The sequence below is a fragment of the Camelus bactrianus genome, chromosome 1 (assembly GCF_048773025.1).
Source record: "Camelus bactrianus isolate YW-2024 breed Bactrian camel chromosome 1, ASM4877302v1, whole genome shotgun sequence".
Taxonomy (NCBI): Eukaryota; Metazoa; Chordata; class Mammalia; order Artiodactyla; family Camelidae; genus Camelus; species Camelus bactrianus.
In genome coordinates, this window is record NC_133539.1 from 35,606,478 (window position 1) to 35,632,847 (window position 26,370).

The window sequence follows — 26,370 nt, forward strand, 5'->3', positions numbered from 1 at the left end:
TGAAGCATATTTAGAAACCTCTGATTACCCTCATAGAATGTCAAAGCCATGTCACACACATGAGATCATAGAAAATATGCATGTATTGGTCTCTGTACCCTTTCATGGCACAGAGCTCCTAAAACTCATAATTTCCTAAATGATGAGAGTACTAGGAACATCTTTGTCCTTCTGCCTTTGACCCTAGTTCCTGACACCAGATCCCCAAAGCCCTAGTAATTTCCTGATTGGTAGAAGTGTCTTTTGTTCTAATGAGAAGACTCAGGATGGGTTCCTGAATGGCTCCTGGACAAGGGCTAGTCACCAGAAAGACCAAACCTTCATTAGAAGCCTGGAAATTTCAGCTCTGCCCCATTCCCTTGAGAATGGAGAAAAGCTAAAAATGGAGTTAATGATCTGTCATGCCTACATGATGAAGCCTCCATAAAAATCCCAGGTGTATGGAGTTAGGAGATCTTCCGGGTTGGATGAACATACCCCAGCTCCTCAGGGACAGAAGCTTCTGCACTCCAGACCCTCCCAGACCTTGCCCTATGTCTCTTCATCAGGCTGTTCTTCTTTATCCTTTATCATATTCTTTGATAAACTGGTAAACATAAGTAACTGTTTTTCTGAATTCTGTGAGCCACTCTAGCAAATGAATTGAAACAGATCAAGGAGTCACGGAAACCTCCAATTTGTAGCCAGGTCCTGCAGAAATTGTGGGTTACCTGGGGAGCTCCTACTTGTGATTGACATCTGAGGTGAGGGAGGAGCAGTCTTGTGGCAGCCCTTAAAGTGTGGAATCTGACATTATCGTCAAGTAGATAGTGTCAGAATTGAGTTAAATTATAGCACACCCAACAACTGGTGTTGCAGAATTGATTGGTGTGGGGAAGCCCACATGTTTAGTGACCAGAAGTGTCAGAAGTGTTGTAAGTATGGTCGGAGTGTGAGAGTAAAGAAGAAACACAGAAAGAACTAGTTTTTTTGAAAAAAAAAAACCAAAGTATTTATAGATTGATCAGATTCTGTGAGGATACTGAATGATACTCAAAGAAGGAGAACTTAATGTTAAAAAATAAATATGAAGATTAATTGAAAAAATGAAAAATGCCATCTCTTTTGATGAATTCATGCAATAAACATATGTGAAATGAAACTTATATTACTACTGTTTATTTTTCTCTTTTATTGCTCCATGCTGGGATGGGAATGAGATTATAAATTGTAACTATATTCTCCACTCTTTAAAAGTACCTTGGGGTCTTCAAAATTCAATAATTAAAGTTTTAGAGTTTTTTTTTTTAAAGAAATTTAGAGCTGAAAAGGCTAAAATTTTGGCCAGAATTTCCCCCCATTATATTAAATCTATTTTAAACAAAAGATAAGGGAGGAATCTTGCTCAAAATTTATTTTCAATGTATGGTCTAGAATGTTTCTCTCTTGGCACTATTGATTTGGTTTAGAAAATTATTTTTCTCTTTATTATAGAAGAGAATGATATAATTTTATAAAAAATGTTATCTCTGTTTAACATATTATAATTTTCATCTTTGTTTGCATTTTATTATGTTAATAATCAATTAGGATCTAAGTAGGATTATTTTTCTTAGGAACTAGCCACAAAATATATTGTACATTTTATTGCAGAGCTAACCAAACTGTGTAACTAGATTTATGCAAGGTTGTTCTGATGCTAAGCACTAAAGACTCTGAGAAACTTACAATCTAGTGGGAAGACACACTGTTAAGCAAATTGTGTAATTACCACACAATGGGATGGGATAAATAAGAAGAGAAGGAACAACCACTATACATCAGAACAGAGGAAGGAATTGATTATTGCCTAAGGGACTCAGAAAAAGCTTTATGGGGGAATTATATTAGCAATGGATTTCTAAGGACAATGAGTAGAAGAGATTTTTCTGGTGGAAAAGGAAAGAGATGAGTTTTCCAGACAGGGAGTATATAGCAAGTACCATTGTAGGCAGATGACCAAGGAATTGTCTTTAAAATTTTGCTTTGAAAGGAGAGCAATAAATGATAAAGCTGATATGTATGTTGCAGTCTAATGAGGACTCTTAAATGATAATGCAATGAATTTCAAAGTACATATCCTCTTGTCATCCACAGTTTTCCATATGAACAGTCTTAAGAGTTTTCTGATATCAAATTCTTAAAAATATAGATTCCTAGACCTTTCCTTTGAAGCTTATTTTTTAGTTAACTGGTTTAGGAAAACTGATGTGAAATTGTTAGATTTTGAAGGAGAGGAGGGTTAATAGCTCACTTGCTTTGTAAAATGATAAATCATCAAAATGTGTAGAAAATTAAAGGAAAGGTTCTGGAAAGATTGAGAGGAAAGGCACAGAATCCAGTGCTGGTGAAAGACGGCAAGGATTTGAACTGAAGCAGGTCTGGAAAATTAGAACTGGGTAGAAGGAAAATTCAGCAGCTTTCAGATGCTGAAGTTGATTGGCTTGCAGGGTTCTTGGTGAGGGAGAATATATAAAGAAGTGTAACTCTGAAATTTCAACTGTTTGGGCTGTAAAAATGGTGCGTCCTGGGACCAAAACAGGAAATTCCGGAGAACAACATGTTGGGGAAATCAGGGTAGGGGTGGGGAGATGGAGAACATTAAGCTAGGAAGGATTATGTTCTTTCAAACCCGAGTGTTTCTGGATTTAATAGAAATGTTCACTTCTGAAAAAACTGAGACGGAAATGTTCTTAAGTGGGCATTATAATGAATGGTACAAAAAAATAAGAGAGAATGCTTTTAAAGGCATGCCGGATTCAAAGGAAAAGTCTTTCAACCATTTACTACATGATATTTTCCCATGGAGATAATTTTTAAAAGCTTTGGCTCACTTAGAAAAAGAAATACTGAGGCCTTTTTGTTATTACTTTAACTTGTCCAGTCTCTAAACCACAGAGATACCTCAGAGGTTCATTAGAAATTCCCAAACCCAGAAAGAGGAAAGTCCCAATAAAAACAAATGAACCAAACCAGATCCTTGAGGAGTTGAATTTTGAAGTTTTGACTTCCTGATTCTAAGGATGGGTCATATTTTAGTTGCAGAATAATGGTAAATGTAGCTTAAAAACACCATAGTTAAAATAATGAATCCCTTCCATGTCTGTCAGTAGATTTGGCACGCACAAGGACTGTGTGATTCAAATACACATTGTGAACTACACAAGCCCCATCTCTAACCAGATCCCTTTACAAAGGAACCTTTCTTAGCCTGACATCTTCGCTTCCCCGTTGTGATTTGCTTTTCCATTATTGCATTAGATGCAGTCAGTGGCTCAGGTTTTGTTGACAATGAGAGACAATCTCTTCCTCTTCCTCTATAAATAAATAACCCAGTGTTCAGTTATGAACTATCAACAGTTATACTTCTCTGTCTGTCCTCTGGACTCATTGCATGTCTCTGATTCAAGAGATTGCCATTACAGTGGTCTGGAAGGAAGAAAATACTCAAGGAATAATTCAACCCTCGGTTGCCAAAAAGTTATGTCTCCTTAGAAGAGAAATTGAAAAGCATTTTGATACCAGCTTTCACAAAACCCATATTACTAGCGACCATGGAGTGAAAATACCTGTTGAATCCTATGTCATGACCTAAGAAAAGTTTTAAAGAGGAATGCATTGACAGAGCCGTGAGCAAGTTCACTGTGACATCACAAGTTAAGAAATTTTTTAGCATTTGGAGTCTTCAGGACTTCATGGTGCCGAGTAAGTTTAGAAAAATTTCCCAAAGGATGATTAACTCTGTGACTTATGGGCCTCTTGTTCCCTCCCAGCCTTCTTGTATTTGTATTCTTATAAGAAATATTTCAATTAAAAATAAATTTCACCCATAGAATGACTCTCTCACAAAACTTCATGGTGATTATCAGAAATATTCTCCTGAGCAAAAGAAACCTGACATAGGAAAAAAAAATACTATATGATTCCATTCATATAAAACTCTAGAAAAGACAAATTGAATCTGTAGTAACAGAAAACAAATTAGTTATTGCCCATAGCCTGAAGTAGAAGGATTGCTTGGGATATGGTACAAGGAAACGTTTTGGGGTGACAGAAATATTCTTTATCTTGATTATGATGGTGGTTACAGAAGTTTTGGATCTGTCAAAACTCATTGGAGTGTACATTTACAATGGGTCTATTATATTGTTTGTAAATTACATTATAGTGTATGTAAATTGCAGGATTTATATAGCTTCCTGGAATGTAAGCTGTGAGAAAGCATAGATTTGGGGGATTTTTTGTCTTCTGTAGTAACCCCAATTCCTGGGACAGTCCTTCAGTGTCTACCACATTGTGCATTTGATGAATGAATTGGTAAATCTGATAGACATCTGAATTGAATAAACGTAAACATTTCCTTTTCAGTAATTTTTCCTACAAAAAAATAAATTTCACTTTACCGAGTACATCATATCTCCTTATTTTCACAAGGACACATGTATTGGGTTGAACCCAGAACAAAAGATAAGGATCAAATATTTACTCCCTCTCAAATACCAACCCAACAAAAATGTATTTTAACACTAAGACATTATTTTAAAGACAGTCACTGTCTTACTAAAAGTTATTTTTCTACTAATTTAATTTTTCTTCTTACCAGTTCTCTATTTTTTTTCCCTGCAAAACTGTCCATTTACTAAACTGTGTAAATTCCTGGACCCATTTCATAGCAGCCTACTTAGTCATTAACTTCTTCCTATTAATAAGAGAATCCTTTTAATAATACATCATTTAAGATATGTAAAAGAATCACCAGAATAAAATTCTAAATCTTAGGCTATTGGAGTATTCACAGCATCTGCTATTTTAGCACATACACCAGCATTTTGCAGGGAAAAACTGTGCCTCCCCTTAATAAGTAACTTTTCACTCGACTTTTGAGCATTTCTCTAATCTTATAATTGTTTTTAATCCATGTAACTATTACCCAACACTCTTTAAAATCACAAATTTAAAAAACAGGGGAATGAGAATAAAATAAATCAAATGTATTATATGATATACATTGCAGTATCACATTCTTTATAAAAGAAAAATAAGAAATTTCCATGAATTTTGAAAATTAATACTTTAATAACCAAAAAAAAACCCCATATATCTGTTTCTCATAAATATTACAAATTATAACACAACACATGAGCAAGTCTGGATAAATTATACTTCAAGACATGAATTAAAAAGTGTTCTATAGAATAGATAAACAAGATTATACTGTGTAGCACAGGGAAATATACATAAGATCTTATGGTAACTCACAGAGAAAAAATGTGACAATGAATATATATATATGTTCATGTATAACTGAAAAATTGTGCTCTACACTGGAATTTGACACAACATTGTAAAATAATTATAAATCAATAAAAAATGTTTAATAAATAAATATAAAGTGTTCTAGAAAAACTTTTAGAAAACATGGATGCAGGGGAGTGCCCATGGAATTCATCCCTTTCTGCAGTATGTTTTATTATGTCTTAAAATTATTTATTAGGGGAGAGAAAAACAATTTCTGTGAATTATTTATTAATATTAAAATATTGATGAGCATTACCTAAATGTAATGGGATTCCAGTTGGTGCATTGGATTGAAACTGCTGAAACACAGCCAGCACAAGGGGCGTGTATTAAAAGAGCAGAACAAATGACTTAACAGGGGCCTAAAAGCAGCAATCAGAAAAGGTTCATTTAACTTAGAGATGGCACAAGCTTCGAGCAATTGCCTCTACTTAAGTAAGTGTGGAATTACAAAAGGCTATTTATTACAGTCCAACAGGGCCCTGCAGCTTGCTCAAAGACCTTTGAAGAATTTTCGACAGTTATAAAGCCTCGCTCAGCGCAGGAGCAGTAGAACTTAGGCAGATCCCCAAAAGAGCCTGGAAAGCTTTCATTAAAAAGTTAACACGATCTTCTTCACAATTGCTCTTGAAAATGAATTATTTTCTCTCTCTTTTTTTAAGGAGAGATGCTATACCTAGTAATTTTCAAAACTTCTTTGAAAATGTGCTTTAATTGTTAAGAAAAATAAACCAGTTTCACAGTGATATGGAATGAATGGAGGGTCTCCATGGATTTACTAAGAAAGTGTTCCAACATTCAGCCACTTTGACACGCTCTGTAAGCATACATTAGAAGTTACTCTATTAATGGATTTTCTGCAGGAGGAAATTGGTGGAATTTCTCTATTTTTTTGGTAAAAAAAGGAAAAATTGGTTCTAAGGACATTGAAGCTGAAATTATTCTATTAGTGATTGGATAATAAATTGATTTTTCTAAGTATTAGGGTAAATTTAAAAAATAATTATTAAAAATTTAACGTATCTGTTATTTGTTTCTAACTCAGTGACATGTTTATAAACACTGGATATGTTTATAAAATTTCAACTAAATATAACCAAAATAACTTATCTTTTGCTTAGAATCTATTTCAGAGCAGCAAACTGCCTCGGAGTGAGGGTTGAGAGTGTTGTGAGCCGAGTTTGGGAAATAAAACAATAATATTGAATAGATAAAAAGCAAACATAAAAGGTAAATGATGTTAAGTTACATGGAAGGATGTTGATTGTTAATGGGAGCAAAATGTGAATAAGAAGATGAATTTACTTTTCCATCAGAAAAGCAACACCTACATTTTTCTTTGGAAAAGGTTATGTAATCATTCCCAGGCCATTAACGTAGTGAGGCTTTAATTACAAAAATTTATAAGAAGATATTACAAATAACAGAAATAGAAGGATGGAAACTTTATTGCAATAGATACTTTGTTTAGCTTTACACTTTCCAAAGAAGTGTCACAAGGCAAGCTTACTGAAAGCTCTGTTTTTAAGTGAAGAATAAAAATGAAAGGCATTTGTAGACAGGAACAATTTAAATGAGAGATTGAATGCAAAAGTTTGGCGAATGATAATCATAGAAACATCAGGTCAACAGATAGGGAAGATGTACTGCTAGATGTTGTTGGGAATATGAATAAACCAGGTGCTAACAGTCCTTGATTTGAGAAAAAGATCTATTAAAAAATAGGTCCCTTTAGGAATGAAAACAATTCAACAGTTAATGTGCCTAAGAATTCTTGATTTTTATTTGTTTCATGTTTGTAAGTTATTTTGCTGCATTCCTTTAGGGCAGAATGCCACTGCGCCCCACACTGAGGTATTTTGGTTGGCCAGTGTACCAAGACTGAGATTTGAAACCAAAAGTGCATTGATGGATAGTATGTATTTTTCTTTTTAATGGAAGGATTTCAAGTAAGATATCACTTAAAACACATTTAATCTTCCATTTGAAATGTTACTGACCCTATGATATCTGATCCAAACAGATGTTTTTTTATTCGTATTCTATACTTTTGATAATGCATAGCAAAACGTAGCAAATACAGAGTCACTGCTCAGTAAGATATCTCAAAATAAATAGAAAGAGGTGACACAAATTGCACTCATTACTGGGTACTTCTGACAAAAATTTTTTTTTAAGAAGTAAAAATGTAAAAGCAGAGATTGTTGTTTCCTGATATGTATTTTTTATTCATGAGAGATTTTTGTCAGAAGTCAAGGTCTACTATAATGTGTCCTAAATCCTATCTATTTTATGATACACTAAATATTACTATTACCTATGGATACCATGGGACTCTGGGCGTAATGGATTCCAGTCCTCTTACAGAGTTGCATATGAAAATGTTATCAATGAGCTGAAGAATCTGGCATTAATAACTTTGCAACATTGTAACAAATAGGTACTCCTGATGTTTTGTTCTTTTTTTAATACATCAAATATATTTCATTGCTTACATTATAGTAGCAGATTGAAAACATCTGCTCACTTGCCACTACTCCACCAGCAGCTGAAAATCTCAGCTCATTTTCCATAGGCTTGTGTGTACCAGGGCTATAATCCAGCTGCTGAGGCTTGATATGGGGCCAGATTAATACTCACAAGCCTTTGAAATGGAAATAGTGCTTTCTTGACAAAGATTAGAACAATGATAGACTCCATTTGTTTGTTCCCGTCCCTCTCCGCTCTTCTTTACCACCCTTCCCAACCCGATTAATCTGCCTTTTCCCATCGTCCCTCCCTTCCTCTCTTTACAGCTCCATCACCTGTCATGACGATTAAGAAAGATCGGACTTCCAGAAACAGTATTTCTCTATCCTGGCAAGAACCTGAACACCCTAATGGAATCATATTGGACTATGAGGTCAAATACTATGAAAAGGTGGGAGATAATGTTAAAGGGCTGAGTTGTCTTACCTTCTCATCAGTGTGCTCTTGCAAAGAAACGAGTGGCATTGCTGGGAAGTGAGAGCTCTGTTTAGAATTCTGGTCATGGGACACCTTTGATTTATATAGAGAGGGGTGTTTAGAAATCATTGTGTCAGATATTCTTCAGCAAAAAGCCATAGCAAAGTTGTCACTACCAAATTTTAAGCTATCAAGTTGTGGTATGACAGATGACAATTGTGTCCTTCCTCGCTGAAACCCCTGTTATACCAGCTGTTATCTAGTGATTCCTTCCTATTGATGAACCATTCCTTAGTTCATTGCTTTAAGCATCATTCGCTGACCTTCACACTCAGATAAATTTCATTCAATACAGATAGGAACCTTGAACTAATAACAAAACCAATGTATTATTGAACTGATGATGGAAAGATTGCTTGACTTGTTACAAGGAAATTAAGAAGGTGGGAGTGGATGGATACGTTTGCCTCACATCATAAAATTGTGGTTCAGTAATATAATGATAAAAAATAGGCACACAATTATTTATAAGTAGAATATAGGCCGTGATATTTCATACTCTAAATAGCACTTATTTCTCCCTGGATATAAATTATGGTGAGATTTGAAGGCAAGATGTATTCAAACGTTATCATTAGAACTCAGTGATTTTATAGCTACTGATATGAACACAGCATATTTGTGTATCTGCTGCCATTTACAAAATATTTTAAAGTGAACTAAAAGCAAATCGTATGTTTGTATAGTTTCTATTTACACAACACTTCAGCATACGTTATTTCGAGCTGTCTGATAATCTGATGATAGTAGGCAGATAGGTTCTTTTATAAGTAAGGAAACTGAGAGTCAGTGGCATTATTTGAATTTCTCACAACCTCACAGCTGTTAAACATTAGATTTCTGTTTGAACTCTGGCAGCCATGACTCCTCGGGTAGTATGATTTCCCCTGTACTGCATATGTCCCGCTAATGAAGAGGGATCATTAGAGACGTGAGAATTAGTGATATGGTCAGTTGTGCAAAAAGACACAATGCATTCCTTTGCATCATGTAGTTATTCTGTTCATCGAAGTTAATGTATTTCACAAGTGTGATGCCATTTTTCTCAAACTGCCCCCTACAGGGAAAAAGGTATGTCTCTTTCATTAAAAGAAAGTGAAATCTAGTAAACCTCACTGTGCCAAAATCATTCTCCAAATAAATGATCTCCTAGCTTTCAGTGATCCACTGTGGTATCATCAGATGCTCGTTTGATCGTGATCTTCCATTTTTAAGTGTTACAAGATGGACTGGGCAAATATAAGAATCCATGTTTTATAGATGATGATGCAACAAAATAAAAAGGCAATTAATGATACAACTCAGTTTAGACTGGATAGGAGAACCAGGGAACACCCAACTCTTAGATCTATGGAGCTAATTCAAAAATACTATTCATCTCCATTCATATCTTTCACAAACATAAAAAGTTTTCTGAGCTTATTTCAGATTCCACCAACAAAGCACAATATGCATCCTTATTTTAAAACAATATTAATCAGTACAGGAAACAAATGGCTGAACCTTTTTATTATTCCCTAAGCATTTTAAACTTGATGCATACCTATGTGTAACATCATTTTTATATACTTTATAGAATTACTTTTTTATATCATGCATTCATATATTCAGAAGTATTTCCAAATATACATATGATGCTTGGAAATATTTTGGAATATATTGGAATTTAAGCTCTGCAAGGCCTAGCTTTCTTGACTGTTCAGTTCATTAGTGATGATGTTGAACAGAAGCAAGTTCTGGGGATATGCCTAACACTCTTTTCACACATGAAATAATCATTTCTCTAAAATAAATATATTTGTCCCTCTTCCTTATTTAACATACTAATTCAAATGCTGTTTGATACATAATCGGTATCTCTTAAAAGTATCTGTAATGCATATTTTTTCTGTAATATTCTGTATAGTTTTGGTTGAGAATATGCGTTGTTCTATATCACAGACTCCCGACCCCACCCCACATGCAGCAACATTTCACCATTATTTGAAATTAGGTTACCCACAAAGTGCTCAGTGTGTATTGACGTGTGTTAGAGGAAAAACACAGTTCTGTGTAAATCCAATTTTTGTAAACAAGGCTTGACACAAACAGTCTTTATAATTAATGTGCAGTGTGAATCTTCCGATGTACAATGTGAATCCTTTTGGGAAAATTTCTAGACTTTTATCTGAAGATTTTTGTCTCTACTAAGCCACGGTGACTTAGATTAAATACAGTGCGAATGTAGTTGATGCTAAGAAAGTTATTAATGTAGAACTCTGCATAAAACCTGGGCCTTTTTAAGTTTAATATCTTATAATTGATAGAAATATTTTCTGAGAATCAGTAGGACATTCCTGTTAAGTTTAATTCAAAGGGGCATTTTCCTCTTTGAGAGTTTATTCTTGGAATTAGACTGAAGGTTTCACTCAGTTGTGGCTTTGAAGAGAACATATTTTCATCCATATATTAATTGGTAAGACTGAAAACTAATTTTTCCTGCCTATGTACAGGGCACAAATTATTTATCCAAGTTAGGAAATTCTGTAAATTGTTTTAGCTTAAAAATGCCTCTAGGTTACATTTAGAGAGTTAAATGATTGTCATCTCTTTTATCAGTCCTATGATCTGAGTTAAAATCCAGAAGAACTGGTTTTGAGTGGCTCACTTTTTTACCATTTGATAGCGTTAGGAAGGTTTGATTTTAACATGATTTTTCTTACCTCAAAGCAGGAACAAGAGACGAGTTACACCATTCTCAGGGCAAGAGGCACGAATGTTACCATCAGTAGCCTCAAGCCTGATACTACATATGTATTCCAAATCCGAGCCCGGACCGCCGCTGGATATGGGACCAACAGTCGCAAGTTTGAGTTTGAAACTAGTCCAGATTGTACGTATTTTCTCAATATAGTGTATGGTGGGAGGGCTGTTGCAAATGTGTCTGATAATTCATTCTCACTCTAAGTTTTAACCAAGTGTTTTACATTGAAAATATATTGCTTGAGGACATTTAATAATTGTGCATAGCATTGGGACTGTGTCCTTGTGTTTGTGTAAGTGTACATCATTTTTTTTTCTCTTTTACAAATCAAACATATTCTAATGCCTGGAATGATTCTGGTCTTCTATTGGCTATAAATTGCTTTGAGGAACATTATTTAATATAATCACATTTTAACTTCCAGTACCTGTTAATCCAAATATTCTACGTTCATTGCATGATTCAATGAACTACAAAAAAGAAACTTGCTGATCCATGAGGAACTTAATATTTTAATCCTTAACACAGTTAATCTTGTATCACTTGGAGATTAAGGATTTTCTAAAACCTGATTCATCACCTCATTCACATTCACAAGCAATTTGAATAGCCCTGTGTCTCTGACACCAAATTTGTCTGAAATTGGCAAACATTTTCCCCAAGACATTTTGCTTTTCTTCAAATGCATTTGCTTCATATTAGAAGAGCCCCTCTGCTAAAATATAATTTTCAAAAAGGCAAAATCATAGCTGTGGTACTAATGTAAAATAAAAACCAGTTAAAGATTTTATTTAACTTATTAATTAATGAAGAGACTAGTAAGAGATTAAATGATTTAAAGGGAAATTTGAAGAACAGATACATACACACATATATATACACATTTGTGTATGTTTGTGTGTGTCTTTGTGTATGTGTGTATGCATATGTAGACAATCCAGAATACTTAAACAAATTGATTAATTTGTCCAAAACTGGTTAATATACTATAGGACAATAAATATACTGATTGATGTCATCTCTTGTAATGCACACAAACTAATCATATCTCTAGTGAATTTATCACTCTAACTGTAATGAGAAGGATTATTTATATCACTATCCATTGTCCGCAACTAACTTCACAGCTGTTAAAACAGGCTAGAAAGACAATCAAAGATAAACATCCTTGTAGGGAGACTATAGCTATATACAGTGGTAGAGCGCATGCTTAGCATGAATGAGGTCCTGGGTTCAATCCCCAGTACCTCCGTTAAAATAAATAAATAGCCTAATTACCTCTCCCCACCCCACAAAAGAAAGGAAAAAAATTAAAAAAAAAAAAAAAAGATGAACAACCTTTAGAAACAGATATCCAGGGAGAGTCTGACAATGCCCAGCCCTCCACTGAAAGGAAACCCAATATTCTCTTTTGACGGTTCCAATTTTACCATTTTTCCCTGGCATGTATATTTTCCATTTTCTAAATATTTTATTAATAATATAAAATCACATTGTTGTTGATATGCTAATATTTTATGCCCAAACTTCATATCTCATTGAAACATTCCAGATTAATAAAAACTGTTAATATGATAGAATAAATATTTTATGACATGCTTTTTATCTGACAAATGCTGCTTAAAATAACAATCACTACCTTCTGCAAGGTACTGAGAATCTAGTGTTCTTAGAAATTATCAGCTCACAGCTGACACATGGCAGTCCTGCTACCAAAGGAAAGTTGTCGTCTTCAAAAGCACAAATTTATACAATTGGTCCTCTGGATCCGTGGGTTCAGCCAACCTTGGATGGCAGATATTGGAAAAAAAAGTTCCAGAAAGTTTCAGAAAGCAAAACTTGAATTTGCCATAAGCCGGAAACTATTTAGATGATGTTTATATTGTATTTACAGCTATCTACACAGCATTTACATTGTGTTAGGTATTATAAATAATGTAGAGATGGTTTAAACAATGTGGCAGGCTGTGCTTTGTATGCAAATACTGCACCATTTTACATAAGGGACTTCAGCATCCTCAGATTTTGCTATCCGTGCGAGTCCTGAAGCCAGTCCCCCTTGGCTATGAGGGACCATTGTGCCTCAAGACCTCTCCTAATCCTCCTGTGATGGAATGAACATGGAGAAGTCACTCTCTGAGGACATTAGAAACAAAATGCTGTATAAAATAACTACAGAATCTGTGTGAACAAGATTTAAAACAAATTTAAAATTTTATAAGACACAGTATCAAAATATAATTGCAACTTAATATTAGTAGTTCTAAATCTTTTTGTAACTTTTAAGTGGTATAAAGAAAGTTCCTTGTTTTGAAATGACTACAGATTCAATTTTTTCAAAGTATTAAATAGTTATTTTAATTAACAACAACAAAACCTATATTTTCTTTAGCAAGGAAAATCACAAATCACAGAAATAGAAAAATCAAATGTTTATTATATCATATGGTAGAAAAAAAGCCATACTGAGGGACAGGAAGGACAGAATACCGTTAGATAAATATTTATTATATTGATGCATATTTTGGAACATCAATCAGTCTAGCCTTACATGATCTTAATTAGCAGTTAACCTTATCTGATAAGTAAATTTGCAAAAACAACAATAAATTCTAAAATTCTAATATGATTCCAGATTTACCACAGATATCTCTATGATAGTGTTATATATGATCGTCTAATGAGTCTTCAGTGTCTGAGGTTTAAGAAATACTCCATTTAAAAACTTCAGTCTTAGGACTTTTGCAGATAAATTTTATATTTGCTATATTTCCATTGTTTGATAGAGCAGATGAAAAGAAGAGAGAAAAATAACTTTTTTAACATACACTTTGATTTATAAAAATCTTTGAGTTTGCACAGTTTGATTTTTTTTTAAATCAGTTTACTCTTACTGCTTTACCGTAGAATTCTTCCCAACTTTAAATATAGAGGAGGAAAAAAGTACCTTTTGTCTTAGGAGTAAAAAGACAAAAATCAAAACTCTCACTCCATTTTTTAAATCAAAATGATATATTCACGAAAACTCTAAGGATTTAGAAGTCTGATTTGTTATAGATCAATATTTAAAAGATATAAAAAAGGCTCTTGCTGTATTTCTTTAATGGTTTGCTTCTTATTCTAGGTTTCATTTTTTTTAATTATAAACATTTCATCCATAATACATATACATGCTTCTTAGTAGAACATAGTGTATTTTTACCTGGAATTTAGATAGTATTTTTTGGACTTAGTTTACAGTAGCAATATGAAGACACAGTGGAGCACTTATTTTCTTAAGTGTTTTAAAGTTTCTTACTATTTATAGTCAGTGCTTCTATTATGTACAATTAAATTTATTATCATTTTACAGAAGAGGAAACAGAGGCATCGAGAGATTAGGTAGATTTCTAAAGTTACACAACTGGTAAATGATGGGTCTGATTCCAGAACCCATGTATTTTTGTGACAGTATAAATATTCTCATAAATATTTCATTTGATTTTGCTCTATAAGCTGTCCAGATACTATTATATACTTTTGGTCATGGTCTAGGACACAGAATTTATGTGTTTTTTCTGAGATTGCATAGATGTTCAGTGGAGTCAGTGGACCTAGAACCTCCAGGTTTTGGAGGACTGATCCAGTGCCGCTCTTATACATTTAAAAAAAAAGTCATGCTAAGACCCACAGAAAGCATGGGCTGTATAAAAGTAGAAGAACTTTCCTAGAACAAACACAATATCCACTAAAGCAAGAGTCCAGATGATATTGTTACCCCAAAGGTAAAGACCTCAGTTCTTGTCATACCCAAAAAATAAGTTTTAGTCAGGAGATGGTTTGTAGTGAAAGATTTTAGATTTATTTAGAAAAGGGAAAGCGGGCTGCTCCAAGGGGGGAAGAGCGGTGCTCTCTGTTTTGCCTTTTCTCTTATACCCTCGCTGAGAGGTGGTCTTTTGATTGATTGATGGCTCTTGCCCCTAGAAAACCTAGTCATGATTGTTTCCTTTGCACATGTCCTTTCCCATGGTATACACAGAAAAACCCATGTGGGGCTAAACCACAATGTTAATTGTGTTACAGTGAGCACTGGGTCATGTCCAGTTAAGTTTTTTTTGCTACTGTGCGGTCATGACTGTCAGGTTCTTACCAGTTTCTTACTGGCAGTCATTCAGAAGAAGTAAAGCCCCTTCATGCTGGAGACAGGCATAACACCGTCTTCCAGACCTTCCTCCCTCTCCTCCACCTTATTTGCCTGGTGCCCCCACTTATCTAACTGGCATGTTTGGGAAAGCAGACAGTCCAACTGTCTGGAAACCCTCAGTGGGTAGAAACTGAGTCCAAAGCCCAAGAAAGGCAGGCACAACGTAGGTGTTAAGAGGAAGGACTCTGGAGTAAACTGACATGTATAAGAATGACCTTGACAAGCCACTTCAATTTTCAATGCCTCAGTTTCCCTGTCTGGAAATTGGGGAAGATCATTGTGCATTACTCAATAGGGTTTTCTGTTGCTTGAATTAAGTGTTGTTTGTAAAGTGCTTAAAATATTACCTGGCATAGTAGTATAGTGGGCACTCATGCTGTGTGTTTTGTGTTTAAATAAATAGTACATAATTTGAACATCCAAGGAATTTCAAATTGATATCAATTTTTGACAGTATGCTAGGTAAAATTATAAGACAACTCTATAACACATTTAATCAATACTATTTATTCAATGGTTTGCCAATTTCAGTAACAAAAATGGTCTGATGTGGTCATGTGTTTTTAGGTCATCTCTGGGATTCATAGATATTTAGAGCTAGAGGAAATTGTAGAGAAGTCTAGTTTAATCCTGTCTTGAACAGAAAAAGGAATAGAGAATTCTTCTTTATTCTATCATGCCTCATCGCCACGCCCCCCCCCCACCAGTTTCACTGAACTTTATTTCTGAAACTGGCTGAAGTTTACCAGTGAATTCAGAACTTGTTGCTCTTTACAAGTTATTACAGTATGCAAAATGAAAAGCATGAGACAGAGCAATTATTATATGTTCCTGAAGCATTATTCAATTGCAAGATTAAGTTATTTTACAAACGATTCATAGATCTATAGCCAATGGATAGGGATGTATCAGTCCAGGTCTTCCAGGAAGCAGATACTAAAGTGGAATTACAAGAGCTTTGGGGCGGGGAGTGGATACAGATTAAAAAATAAAAGGGGAGGAGCAGAAGTGGCCAGAGCCTCAGACCGAGCTGAAGACAGACAGAACAAGGGTTGAGGAGGAGAAGCCTCAGAGAGCTCTGAGGTGCTCGCCAAGCCAGTGGGGAGCCCCAGAGTGAAGACCGCCCTTCCTCCCAAAGGAGTCCCTCACTGGGCGGAAACGGTCTGGCTCCAGGCCCCTCGCCACGTTTAGTCCTCGAGGAGAGCCCGGCCGCGGCGGCTCCTGAAGGTGCAGCAGCTGGAGGCTGTCTGCCCGCTGCAGGCTGGGCAGGAGGGAGATCCCAGCAGGCACCCCCATGGCTGCCACAGTGCTGTGAACAATAGTTTTGTGATAGTAAAGAACAAAGTGCTTGTCACAGTGTATATTATGAGTGTACCATCCTGCCTCACTCTGAGGTCTTTTTTTCAGATGCTTGGAAAACTTCTAACAGCCTATCTGCCATGTCTCTATATTGGCATCATTTAACTATTCCCTAAACTGCCTTATTTTAGAGAAAAGCTTCCAAACTTAGATTTTCATCAGGTTCAAGATGGGATGTTGGCTTCCAGAGAGGTGATGGTATACTAAACCCTCTCTTCTAAGCTCCTCTTTTGATACCTCGCTCATTCATTTGTTTAGTCAGCATTTACTACAAGAGCAATAAATGTTGATATATGAGTGTATGAGAAGGAATGTTCCAGGAACTGCGTATATTTCAGGAAGTGCAGAGATGAGAATGCTTTGGATTTTGTTAGCAGATGAGGCTGAGGATTTAAGCAGAGAACAGATCCGAAATGGCTTTCCAGGTATTTTATCCGGAAAGTGATAGAGAGCCCTGCAAAACTTTTATGCATGAGAACGACATAATCAGATTCAGGGCTTAGAAGGAATACTCTGGTGGCCAGGTAAAAGATTGTAAAGGCCTGCACATAGTGATCAATTGGGAATTTCTAATTGTAATCCAGAGGAGAAATGAAGCTGGAAACGAAAATATTTAAAAGAAATTGGTGATTAATTGGATATAGAATAATCAGGAGAGGGAGAAGACAAGGTGACTTTATGTCAATGGTTTGTTACTCAAAATGTTGTGGTCTGGAATCCGAGGCAATAGCATCACTGGGAGCTCATAAGATATGCACACTCTCAGTCCTCACTCCAGACCGCCTGAACCAGAAACTGCTTTGTCCAGAAGATCCCCGAGTGGTTTGTATGAACATCAAAGTTAAGAGAAGCACTGGTCTAGGTCAAGGGTCAGTGAACATTTTCTTTAAGGGGCTAGAAAATAAACATTTTAGGCTTTGTGTGCATGTAGTCTCTGTTGCTCCTGCCCAGCTTGGCTATTGTTTCCTAAAAGCAACCATAGACAATACGCAGATGAATGACTGTGGCTGTGTTCCAATGCAGTTTTGTTTATAGACACCAAAATTTGAATGTTATTTAATTTTCTCATGTCACAAAATCTTTTGACTTTTTACAACCATTTAAAATTGTAAATTGTTCTAAGCTTCTGAGCTACACAAACACTGATGGCAAGCTAGACATGGCTCCTGGGCTATTTTTGCCAACACCTCGTATAGGAGAGTGAATGAGTGATGGGCTGTTTATAAAGGAAGGAGATGCAGAGACAGGAACAATTTGATGGTGATGTGTGTTGAGGTCCACAGGACAGGTGTTACACCACCTCTAAGATAAATATGGATATTGGAGGCTAAACAAGCTTAATGAGAAAGGCTGTGTAATTTTATTCGGGGAAATCTTACCTATTCCCTATGTTTCTCTGATAACTTCTGTTTTATCTGATGGTTTCTTGCCAATGAGTATGGAGAAAAGCAGTCCACCTATTTCACGCCATAGGCACTCAATAGTGTTGATTGATGCCAGTGAAACAGTGTTTCATCTTACTAATGGGAAATTTCAAGTTAATTATACAAAATATCTTATTTTTTTTACACTAAGTGAAGAATTATTTTTTACCTTGTATCAGGCAGTAAGGCATATTTCAGGTAAAAGCAGAATAAATATGACTTAACTTATCAGTGTTTCCATTTCGATGTTGGTTATGATGTGTTAATGCCTGGTCTCTTCTGACTTTTTTCCTCTTCAACCTCACAGCTTTCTCCATCTCTGGTGAAAATAGCCAAGTGGTAATGATTGCCATTTCAGCGGCAGTAGCAATCATCCTCCTCACGGTTGTCACCTACGTTTTGATTGGGAGGTGAGTTCACAGTCTGTTTTATGACTTACTTTCAGCACTGCTTTGCATGCTCCCCTCAGTTGCTATGAAAATCTGAAGAGTGTGGTCAATAAAGTACTTTAACAAATAAGAATGTCTCCACTTGTGTTCTCCATCTTTCTCATTTCCCTCCCTTTCTTTTGATGCTCCTACGTTTTGAGTTTCTTTTTTTCATTAAGTTCCCGCCCCCTCTCCAACACACACCACTTTTCTCTTTTGACCTCACTCCTAGTTTCTACTTTCTTTTTTCCAATTATCCCTTCACTCTTCAAATACACCCCAGATTTCTCTGACACTTTCTCACCCAGAACACTGGTAACACTGCACAGCACTAATCACTAACAATGGAAACTTTACCCTTCATTCATTCGAACAGCAGTTGTTTAAAAAAAAAATACTATAAACACTTTCGAGGGCCATTATAAAAACCGAACTGAAGGGGTCTGCACGGTGGGGAAGCAGCTCTACATGTCTCCTCATTAGGCAGCCTTCCAGGGTCCCCAGAGAAAGAGGCTTTCTATAGAGGATTTAGAAAATCTGAAGTCATTAAACTTTCACTAAAGCATTTAATTGTTTGTGGGAAATGCTCTATTTTTTGTGTTTTGCACATTCTGAGCTTAGATGATTGTTTTAAGTATATTTTCTTTCTGTGTTCTCTTCCTTTGATTTACCTCCAGGTTCTGTGGCTACAAGTCAAAACATGGTGCAGATGAAAAAAGACTTCATTTTGGGAATGGGCATTGTAAGTTTCTAAACGATTTTTGATGTTTTGTTTTCGCCATTTCAATTTTAGCAGTTAATAATTTATAACTGGATAACTGCCCCCTGACGAAGAGAATCCAAAAATGGAACAGGTTAAGTTTATTTTAAATGGAGATGGGAATGCATGGCTCTGCATCAAGTAATCGTTACGTGGCCACATTCAGCAGACTTGAGCAAACGTGAAGGGTAACTGGTGGTTTATATTCAAATAACGCACACGATGGGGAGTACGTGCTATAGTCTGCTCTGCGTGGCTGAGAGGCAAAGCATATCTTCCGTTTCCTTATATTAACGGTCCTTTGCTAAAATCTAAATAGGAGCCTTTTCCATTTCCTAACTGCCAAGTAAATATAAACAACCTCTGTTTATGTGGAATGCCTTACTCCATTTTGTCAACCAACCAGGAAAGAGCCTTTAGAATAAACTGTTTATTTTGGAGTTACATGATATCCAACTGGTAGGAAAGCCAGCACTTTCCGCCCTTATTTTAATACCAACCATTGGCATCTCTTTTTTTAATATTTTCTAAAAGAAATACTCTTTTCAGAAACAAAGCATTTGTATCTAATATAAAGACGCATTTTTTTTTCTTTCTGTTTCTTCTGGTGAAACAAATCATTCCAGGTGTTTTGCTTTTTCAAACTATATCTCAGTTTATTGTCATAATTGCTAATCAGTGGCCTTGAAGGGAACAGGATGTTGTCGTGGAAATTTGTACAGAGGCTCTCCTCACGCCTATATTCTCTCAAATAATTTTAGCGTAACTGAATACAGTCTTGTAAGCCTGATTTTCTTTGGCCTTCACTTTTGTATTTTCTGAAAATACGTTTAGTTCAACGTGATACTTCTTATCTGTCATTGGCTTTCCATCTAAAAGGTATAGCTTTAGTTATAACTCAGATCAAAACTCAATGACCTGTTGCTACCATGCAGGAAGCATTCAATAGATTGAAGAAAGAAAAGAAAGTCTTCCGAAACATAGGTTGAAGTAGAGTGGACAGAGCGGTGGAGTTTGTAGAGAGTATTGTTTGTTTTATCTACCTCATCGAAGTCATAGAAAAATTCACAGACAATCCCAAGTATCATCTTCCTAATATCAGTATCTCATTCCCGATTAGTGAAGTTGCCAACTCAAAAGTCTTACAAGAGTGCATGAGCCAATTACAGGATGTTTATCTGGCTTTTTCTTCATGATCCCCTAAAACACTGAGTCATGGTCGACCATGCATAAATTAGCCAGGGCAGTTGCATTCCTGTGGATTCCGTTGCTCTTAATCTGAGTCAGACAATGGATGTAAGTATTGTCTGTAGAACAATACATACTGATTTGGTTCTTTACGTAGGATTTATGAATCTCATGACTTTGGAACGTTGACGAATTCCTGTGTGCCAGTTGTAGGCAGGTTCCTCTGTCGCCCCAACTGCTTTAGCTGTTGGTCTTCATGGTGGAGTTTGTGGAAACTTAAATTGTCTTCAAATGTACAATATTCTTATGATAGCCAAACAAAAAAGAAATGTTTTATCCTAGCTGTGAGGGCATAAAGTAACTTATATGCATGTCATAAACTTTCTGCATCTTAATGCTACAGCTGGTTTATTTCAGACCATTTATTTGGTATTACTTTGAAAAGCTCCAGCTATGAACTATTCCCTCCAGCCTTGTTACAAATCCTATAATATTGCTTCAAAAGGAAAGAAATGTGTTTCACCTCCTACGATCCTGTCCCCTTGCCCTCTCTGACTGGGCCTTTTTACTTTTTTGCTATCCTTAGGGCAACTCATGCTGGTAAAATGGAAATGGAAATTACTGTGTTTGCACAGAACGAGCTGTAAAGTAGTACAGCTTAACACGTGTGCATGTGTTTATTATCTGGTTTTCTTGACACAGCCCAGTTACTCTGTGTGTTGCCCTTAATTATTGGTGTGAAGGGATTATGTGCCTCGCATCCTGAATCACCTGATTCCTGGAACCTCTGGGGGCGGCAGTTAAAAATCAGCAGCCAAAGCTCCCACAGTGAACAGGTCATTTTTCTTGGAGATATCTGCATGTGTGTGTGTTTGTATTTGTATTGTTTCCCTAAATGTTATGTGAGTAGAAAAGCAATTTACTTGATTTTAATCAATCACAATGAATTTGATTGATTTTATTGGGGAATGACTTGAATTTTTAGATTATTTAGTAAAACATTTTCTCTCTCTAGGGCTGACAGGTATGGGAGGGTAACTCTAAAGCACACTTTCAAGGCTGTTTAATGCCAGTGCTTATTTGGAATGTTTGAGACATTGTTCCCAACAACTCATTTTATAATCATATTTGTAAAGTCCTTTTTTTGAATTTAAGTATAGTTGATTTACAATATTATATTAGTTTCAGGTGTACAGCATAGTGATTCAGGAGTTTTACAAATTATAAGCCATTAAAAGCTATTACAAGATAATGGCTATAATTCTCTGTGCTGCACAATATATCCTTGTTGCTTATCTGTTTTATACATAGTAGTTTGTATCTCTTAAACCCATACCCCTATTTTGCCGTAAGTCTCTCCCAAACTGATTTCCTTAAGTTCAGCAAGGTAAAACATTTGTAATTGTTTACCAGAAAAACAATTCATTTTTATCTTATTTTTAAAGGTCCTATTTTTTTTCTTTGAAAAGGAATGCTAGATTTTCTTTCCTTACTATTTCCTGACCTTACTATGATTAGGGGAAAATCAAAACTGGATGATCGTGTATTCTAGCTTCCATTTGATGTGCCTTCTTTAAAATGTAACCAAATTGACTAAACAAAGAGATTCTGAGAAGACTTTTTCCTAACGTCTTTTAGAAAACCTATAGTTACTTTTAGTGTTTTCCTTACCCCAAAGCAAAAAAGTATGATAGCTTTCCTTGATCTGTTTGCTTGTTTTAAGGGTAAAGTGTCTTAGTACTGATAATGTCAGAAATAGTTTCAGTATAATAATAAATTATAGTGGACCACTTTACTAATGAGTGACTGTTTTTATAGGAAGCAACGTTTATAGTAACAGCAGAAGCATGCAGACCGATGTGTGAGCTCCAAAGAAATGGGCATTTCTGAGCCCAGATTCTATCTCCAGGAAACCTCAATAATATTCATATTTGTGAATAAACATTCTTAACATGAAAATACTAATAATGGCAATAGTCTCTATTGTTCCCCGGGCACTGACTACACAACAGGCACTCAGTGCGAGGCACCTGAATAGCAAGTTGTCCAGGGCTTCTTTCTCTGATGCCTAGCGGATTCTTTGTGCTGCGCTATTGAAAGTAGAAGAACTGAAAAAGCAGATCAAAAGCTACTCCACTCACAGTTTTCCCAAAGCAGGGGCAAAATACTTGCCATTTCCTCATTTCTGTGGATGTTGACTCCCTGGATATGTGTGTCATCTCACATCACATACTCTCTGCCTCAGGACGGAGAGTGGCTGCTCCTTAGCAGTGTCAGGGTCAACACCAGGCAGAGGTGATAAAGGAAAATGGGGTGCGAGAGGATGGCCATGTCCCAGCTCCCAGGCGAGTCCCCATAAAGTGAGGGTCCTTGGCTTTGTGCAGGAAAGAATTCAAGAGTGAGCCAAAGTTGAGTAAAAGTAGATTTGTTCAGAGAGATGCACACTTCATAGACCAAGGGTAGGCCATCTCAGAAGGCCAGAGAAGCCACAAGGCGTCAGGTGGCTGTTTCATTTAAAGTAAAAGTAGATACATACTCCATAGACAGAGTGCAGGCCATCTCAAAAGGCAGAGAAAGGCCACAAAGTGTGGGGTTGTTAGTTTTTATGAGCTCAGTTATTTCATATGCTAACAAGTGGGAGGATGATTCCAATTACTTTGGGGAAGGGGTGGGGATTCCCAAGAGCTGGGCCACCACCCACTCTTTTACATTTTATGATCATTCTTGGAACTGTCATGACACCTGTGGGAGTGCCATTTACCATGCTAATATATCACAATGAGCATATAATGAAGGTTAGGGTCTGCTGGAAGTCAGATCTTCTGCCACCTTGGGCCTCGAGGTCCACTGGGAGTTGAATCTTCCACCATCTTGGTGCAAATTGCTGTGTTATTCTCGTAATGGTTGTGCCCTGTCCCCTTCCCTCCTGTCTCAGAGGTAGGAGTGGCGCTAACCTGTCTTCTCTTGCGTTCTCCATTTGCTCCCTCACCCCCCAATTCCTATTCAGCTGTCTCAAAATTACCTGTAGAAGTAGCTGGGGAAAGTAGAGTTTACTTCCCCTCTCTCCCAGCTACCATATCTCTTTTATAGTCCATTTATTCTCACACCTTTATTTCTTCACTCAAAACCTCTAAGCTGCACAGGAACATCAATGCGATGTAACATGGCATTCACAAAGTTGTCCTGTAGATCAGAAAGCTAGTCATTTCTTAGCCTAAACTCTGAAATCCTGGACTCACTGGCCGAATATCCATTGTGCTGGAGGCTCTCCAGAACAGCTGCTGTCATCCCAGTCTCCACACCTATGTCAGACAGACTACAAAACTGGCTCAAAGAAATCTCTGGTAATCCCACAGTGTTCAACAAGATTCTTCCATTAAAAAGTGGTATCTTATAATAGATGAACAACAAGATCCTACTGCATAGCACAGGGACCTATATTCAATTCCTCATAATAGTCTATAATGAAAAAGAATATGAAAAGAAATGTATGTATGTATACGTACAACTGAATCACTATGTTGTACACCAGAAACTAACACAACACTGAATATCAACTATACTTCGGTAAAAAAAAAAAAAAAGCAATAGCAGAAAAGGCAATGTCTGATTTTATTTATTATTTTAGAATTAAAAAATCCTTTAGTGGTATAGTGTGATAAATGAAAAAATATATCACCATTTAGTATCCATGTCCCTTGCTAAAATAATTTTACCAATTTTTTTTTACCAGTGTTACCAAAATAAAATCAAAATCAATAATGTTAGTACATATACTGCGGGAGTTAAATTACAATGTCTTTTAATGTTAGAGCATGTTTATATACTTTAATAGATTTTAGATTCCCTTTTTAAAAGTCTTGTTTTCTTCAGAGAAAGTTAGTTTCGTGAACATTCCAAATTGTCTCTAATATGAATTATTTTTTCAAATAATAAGAATTTAATTAATATTAAATCAAATCCAAAATGATTATTCTGTGTCTTTGGTCTGTGTTTCATTATAGAACATCATGAAATTTTTTAACCTTCAGAATAATTAAATATATAAATACACTATGAAGAAAGTTCATATTTAATAAGCTATAAATATGATTTGTTTGGAATTTAGCTCCTCAGCACCATTATTAAACTTATAAAGAATACTTATATTACCTTTAACTATATTGAAAAGTTACACAATAAGGTTTCACTTAATTGATACTATATTAGTATATACATTTTACACCCATATTATATATACATATCCTCACAGCTTAAAATAGATCTTTAATTGTAGTGGGGAGGAATTTTGATTGTGAACGTTAATGAAAGCAGAATAGTGGAAGACAAAAGACGTGCCCTTCTATATCCTTTAATTTATCTACCATTAAAGCAGCTATCCTACCTTATCTACGTATTTCACAAACTTTCGTTTATTGTCAGATGTGGCGCTGTCACAGATAGGTGGTTACTGCACTGTTTGTAGAATCATAAATGTGTGATAGTGTGATGGCATTTAGTCACTACTGTGCTGTTTGTAATTACTGGGCCTCCTCAGTTCTGAACCATCTTTCTCACCTTAAGATTCCCCTCCTTGAATGTCCATTTTCCTTCTGTTTTTGCAGAGAAAGTTTATTGTGGTGCCTCTTTATGTTTCTTTAGGGGGAACTTCTTTTCTTAAATTATTCAACACTTATTCCAGCCTCTTTGCCAGTTTCAGTGATACCTCAGAATAAGTTGAGTTTGGCACAGTTTGATGTCATGGGGATTTTTTTTAAACTAACAATGTTATCATAAAATTTGCTCAGAAAGGTTTTATAAGTCTAACTACAATAATGCCTTTCTTTCTTCCGTTCCTTAAACAGTGAAACTTCCAGGTCTCCGAACTTATGTTGACCCACATACATACGAAGACCCTACCCAAGCAGTTCATGAGTTTGCTAAGGAATTGGATGCCACCAACATCTCCATTGACAAAGTTGTTGGAGCAGGTAACCACCGCTGTGAGCCCACTGCCAACCTTGCATGTTAATTACAAGCTTACAACCATGAGTAAGAATGCTGCTTGAGAGTGATTGCTCAGGTTCACAGGACTAAGTACATTGCTATGAAAAGGGATATTTTCTGATTTCATGATGAAAGGCAGGCAGTAAATAAATGAAGGGGTATTTAATGGAATGTAGTGATTTCAAAGGTGTCAGACTTACAGACCCAGAGACCACAGCCAACTCTTTATTTATTGAATTTCAGAGGCAGCAGCCGTGGCAGCTCAGTCTCCCCAGGCTGATCGTGTGTCATTCTGTTTGGCTAAAAGGGGGTAACAGGATAAAAATGTGTCTTACTTTAAATTAGCCTACTAAGTGGAAACTTTGATTTGTAGAAAAAAGTAATTTTACAATCTTCTTTGGAATTTAAAAAATAGCACAAAATAAAATCATACAGGACATGTTTTACACAAATTCCATCACAACTATTTTGAGGGGATAGTTGAAATAATGTGAACTACTCCATTTTAATACTTGCCTGTAGTTGCCAGTCTTAAATTATTTGTATTGAAGCTTGTTTTCATATAGACATCTTTTTCTTCTACTTATTAACTTAACCATAAACTCATTAACATATAACACCTATGGAGTGATTATTTATAGCGGTTGCATATTTCCAATAAGATTATAGATATTTATAAAATTACAGTATTTTATACATTTACACATAAACACATGGACATTCACAGTGTATATAGCATGCATTTGAATACAATTACTACTCAAAAGTAAAAATAAACAATACTGTGCAATAGTTTTGCACAATCATCTCATTCTTCAATATTGTTCTAAAAACAAACACAAACTAGTTACGTTGATATGGGAAATGGAGTGAAAGACTGAAAAATGAGCTCTTTGAATTATGCAAACCATATCAGATTACATTTTCTGCAAGTACCATATATATGACTGATGCTTCTTTGTGCAAATATGCATATA

The 26,370-nt window shown here is 35.8% G+C and overlaps 1 protein-coding gene across 2 annotated transcripts in view; it reads left to right on the forward strand.

Moving 5' to 3' along the window:
* Nucleotides 1–26,370, forward strand: part of EPHA3 (EPH receptor A3) — a 329,660-nt gene that overhangs the window by 246,461 nt on the left and 56,829 nt on the right. The window contains exons 6-10 of one of the 2 annotated variants that reach the window (XM_010966442.3): nt 8,112–8,236; nt 11,032–11,194; nt 18,339–18,441; nt 19,137–19,201; nt 25,252–25,377. In XM_010966442.3, coding sequence (XP_010964744.1) covers nt 8,112–8,236; nt 11,032–11,194; nt 18,339–18,441; nt 19,137–19,201; nt 25,252–25,377 — 582 coding nt within the window. The remainder of the gene's footprint in view (nt 1–8,111; nt 8,237–11,031; nt 11,195–18,338; nt 18,442–19,136; nt 19,202–25,251; nt 25,378–26,370) is intronic. The other variant, XM_010966443.3, reaches the window with a different exon arrangement.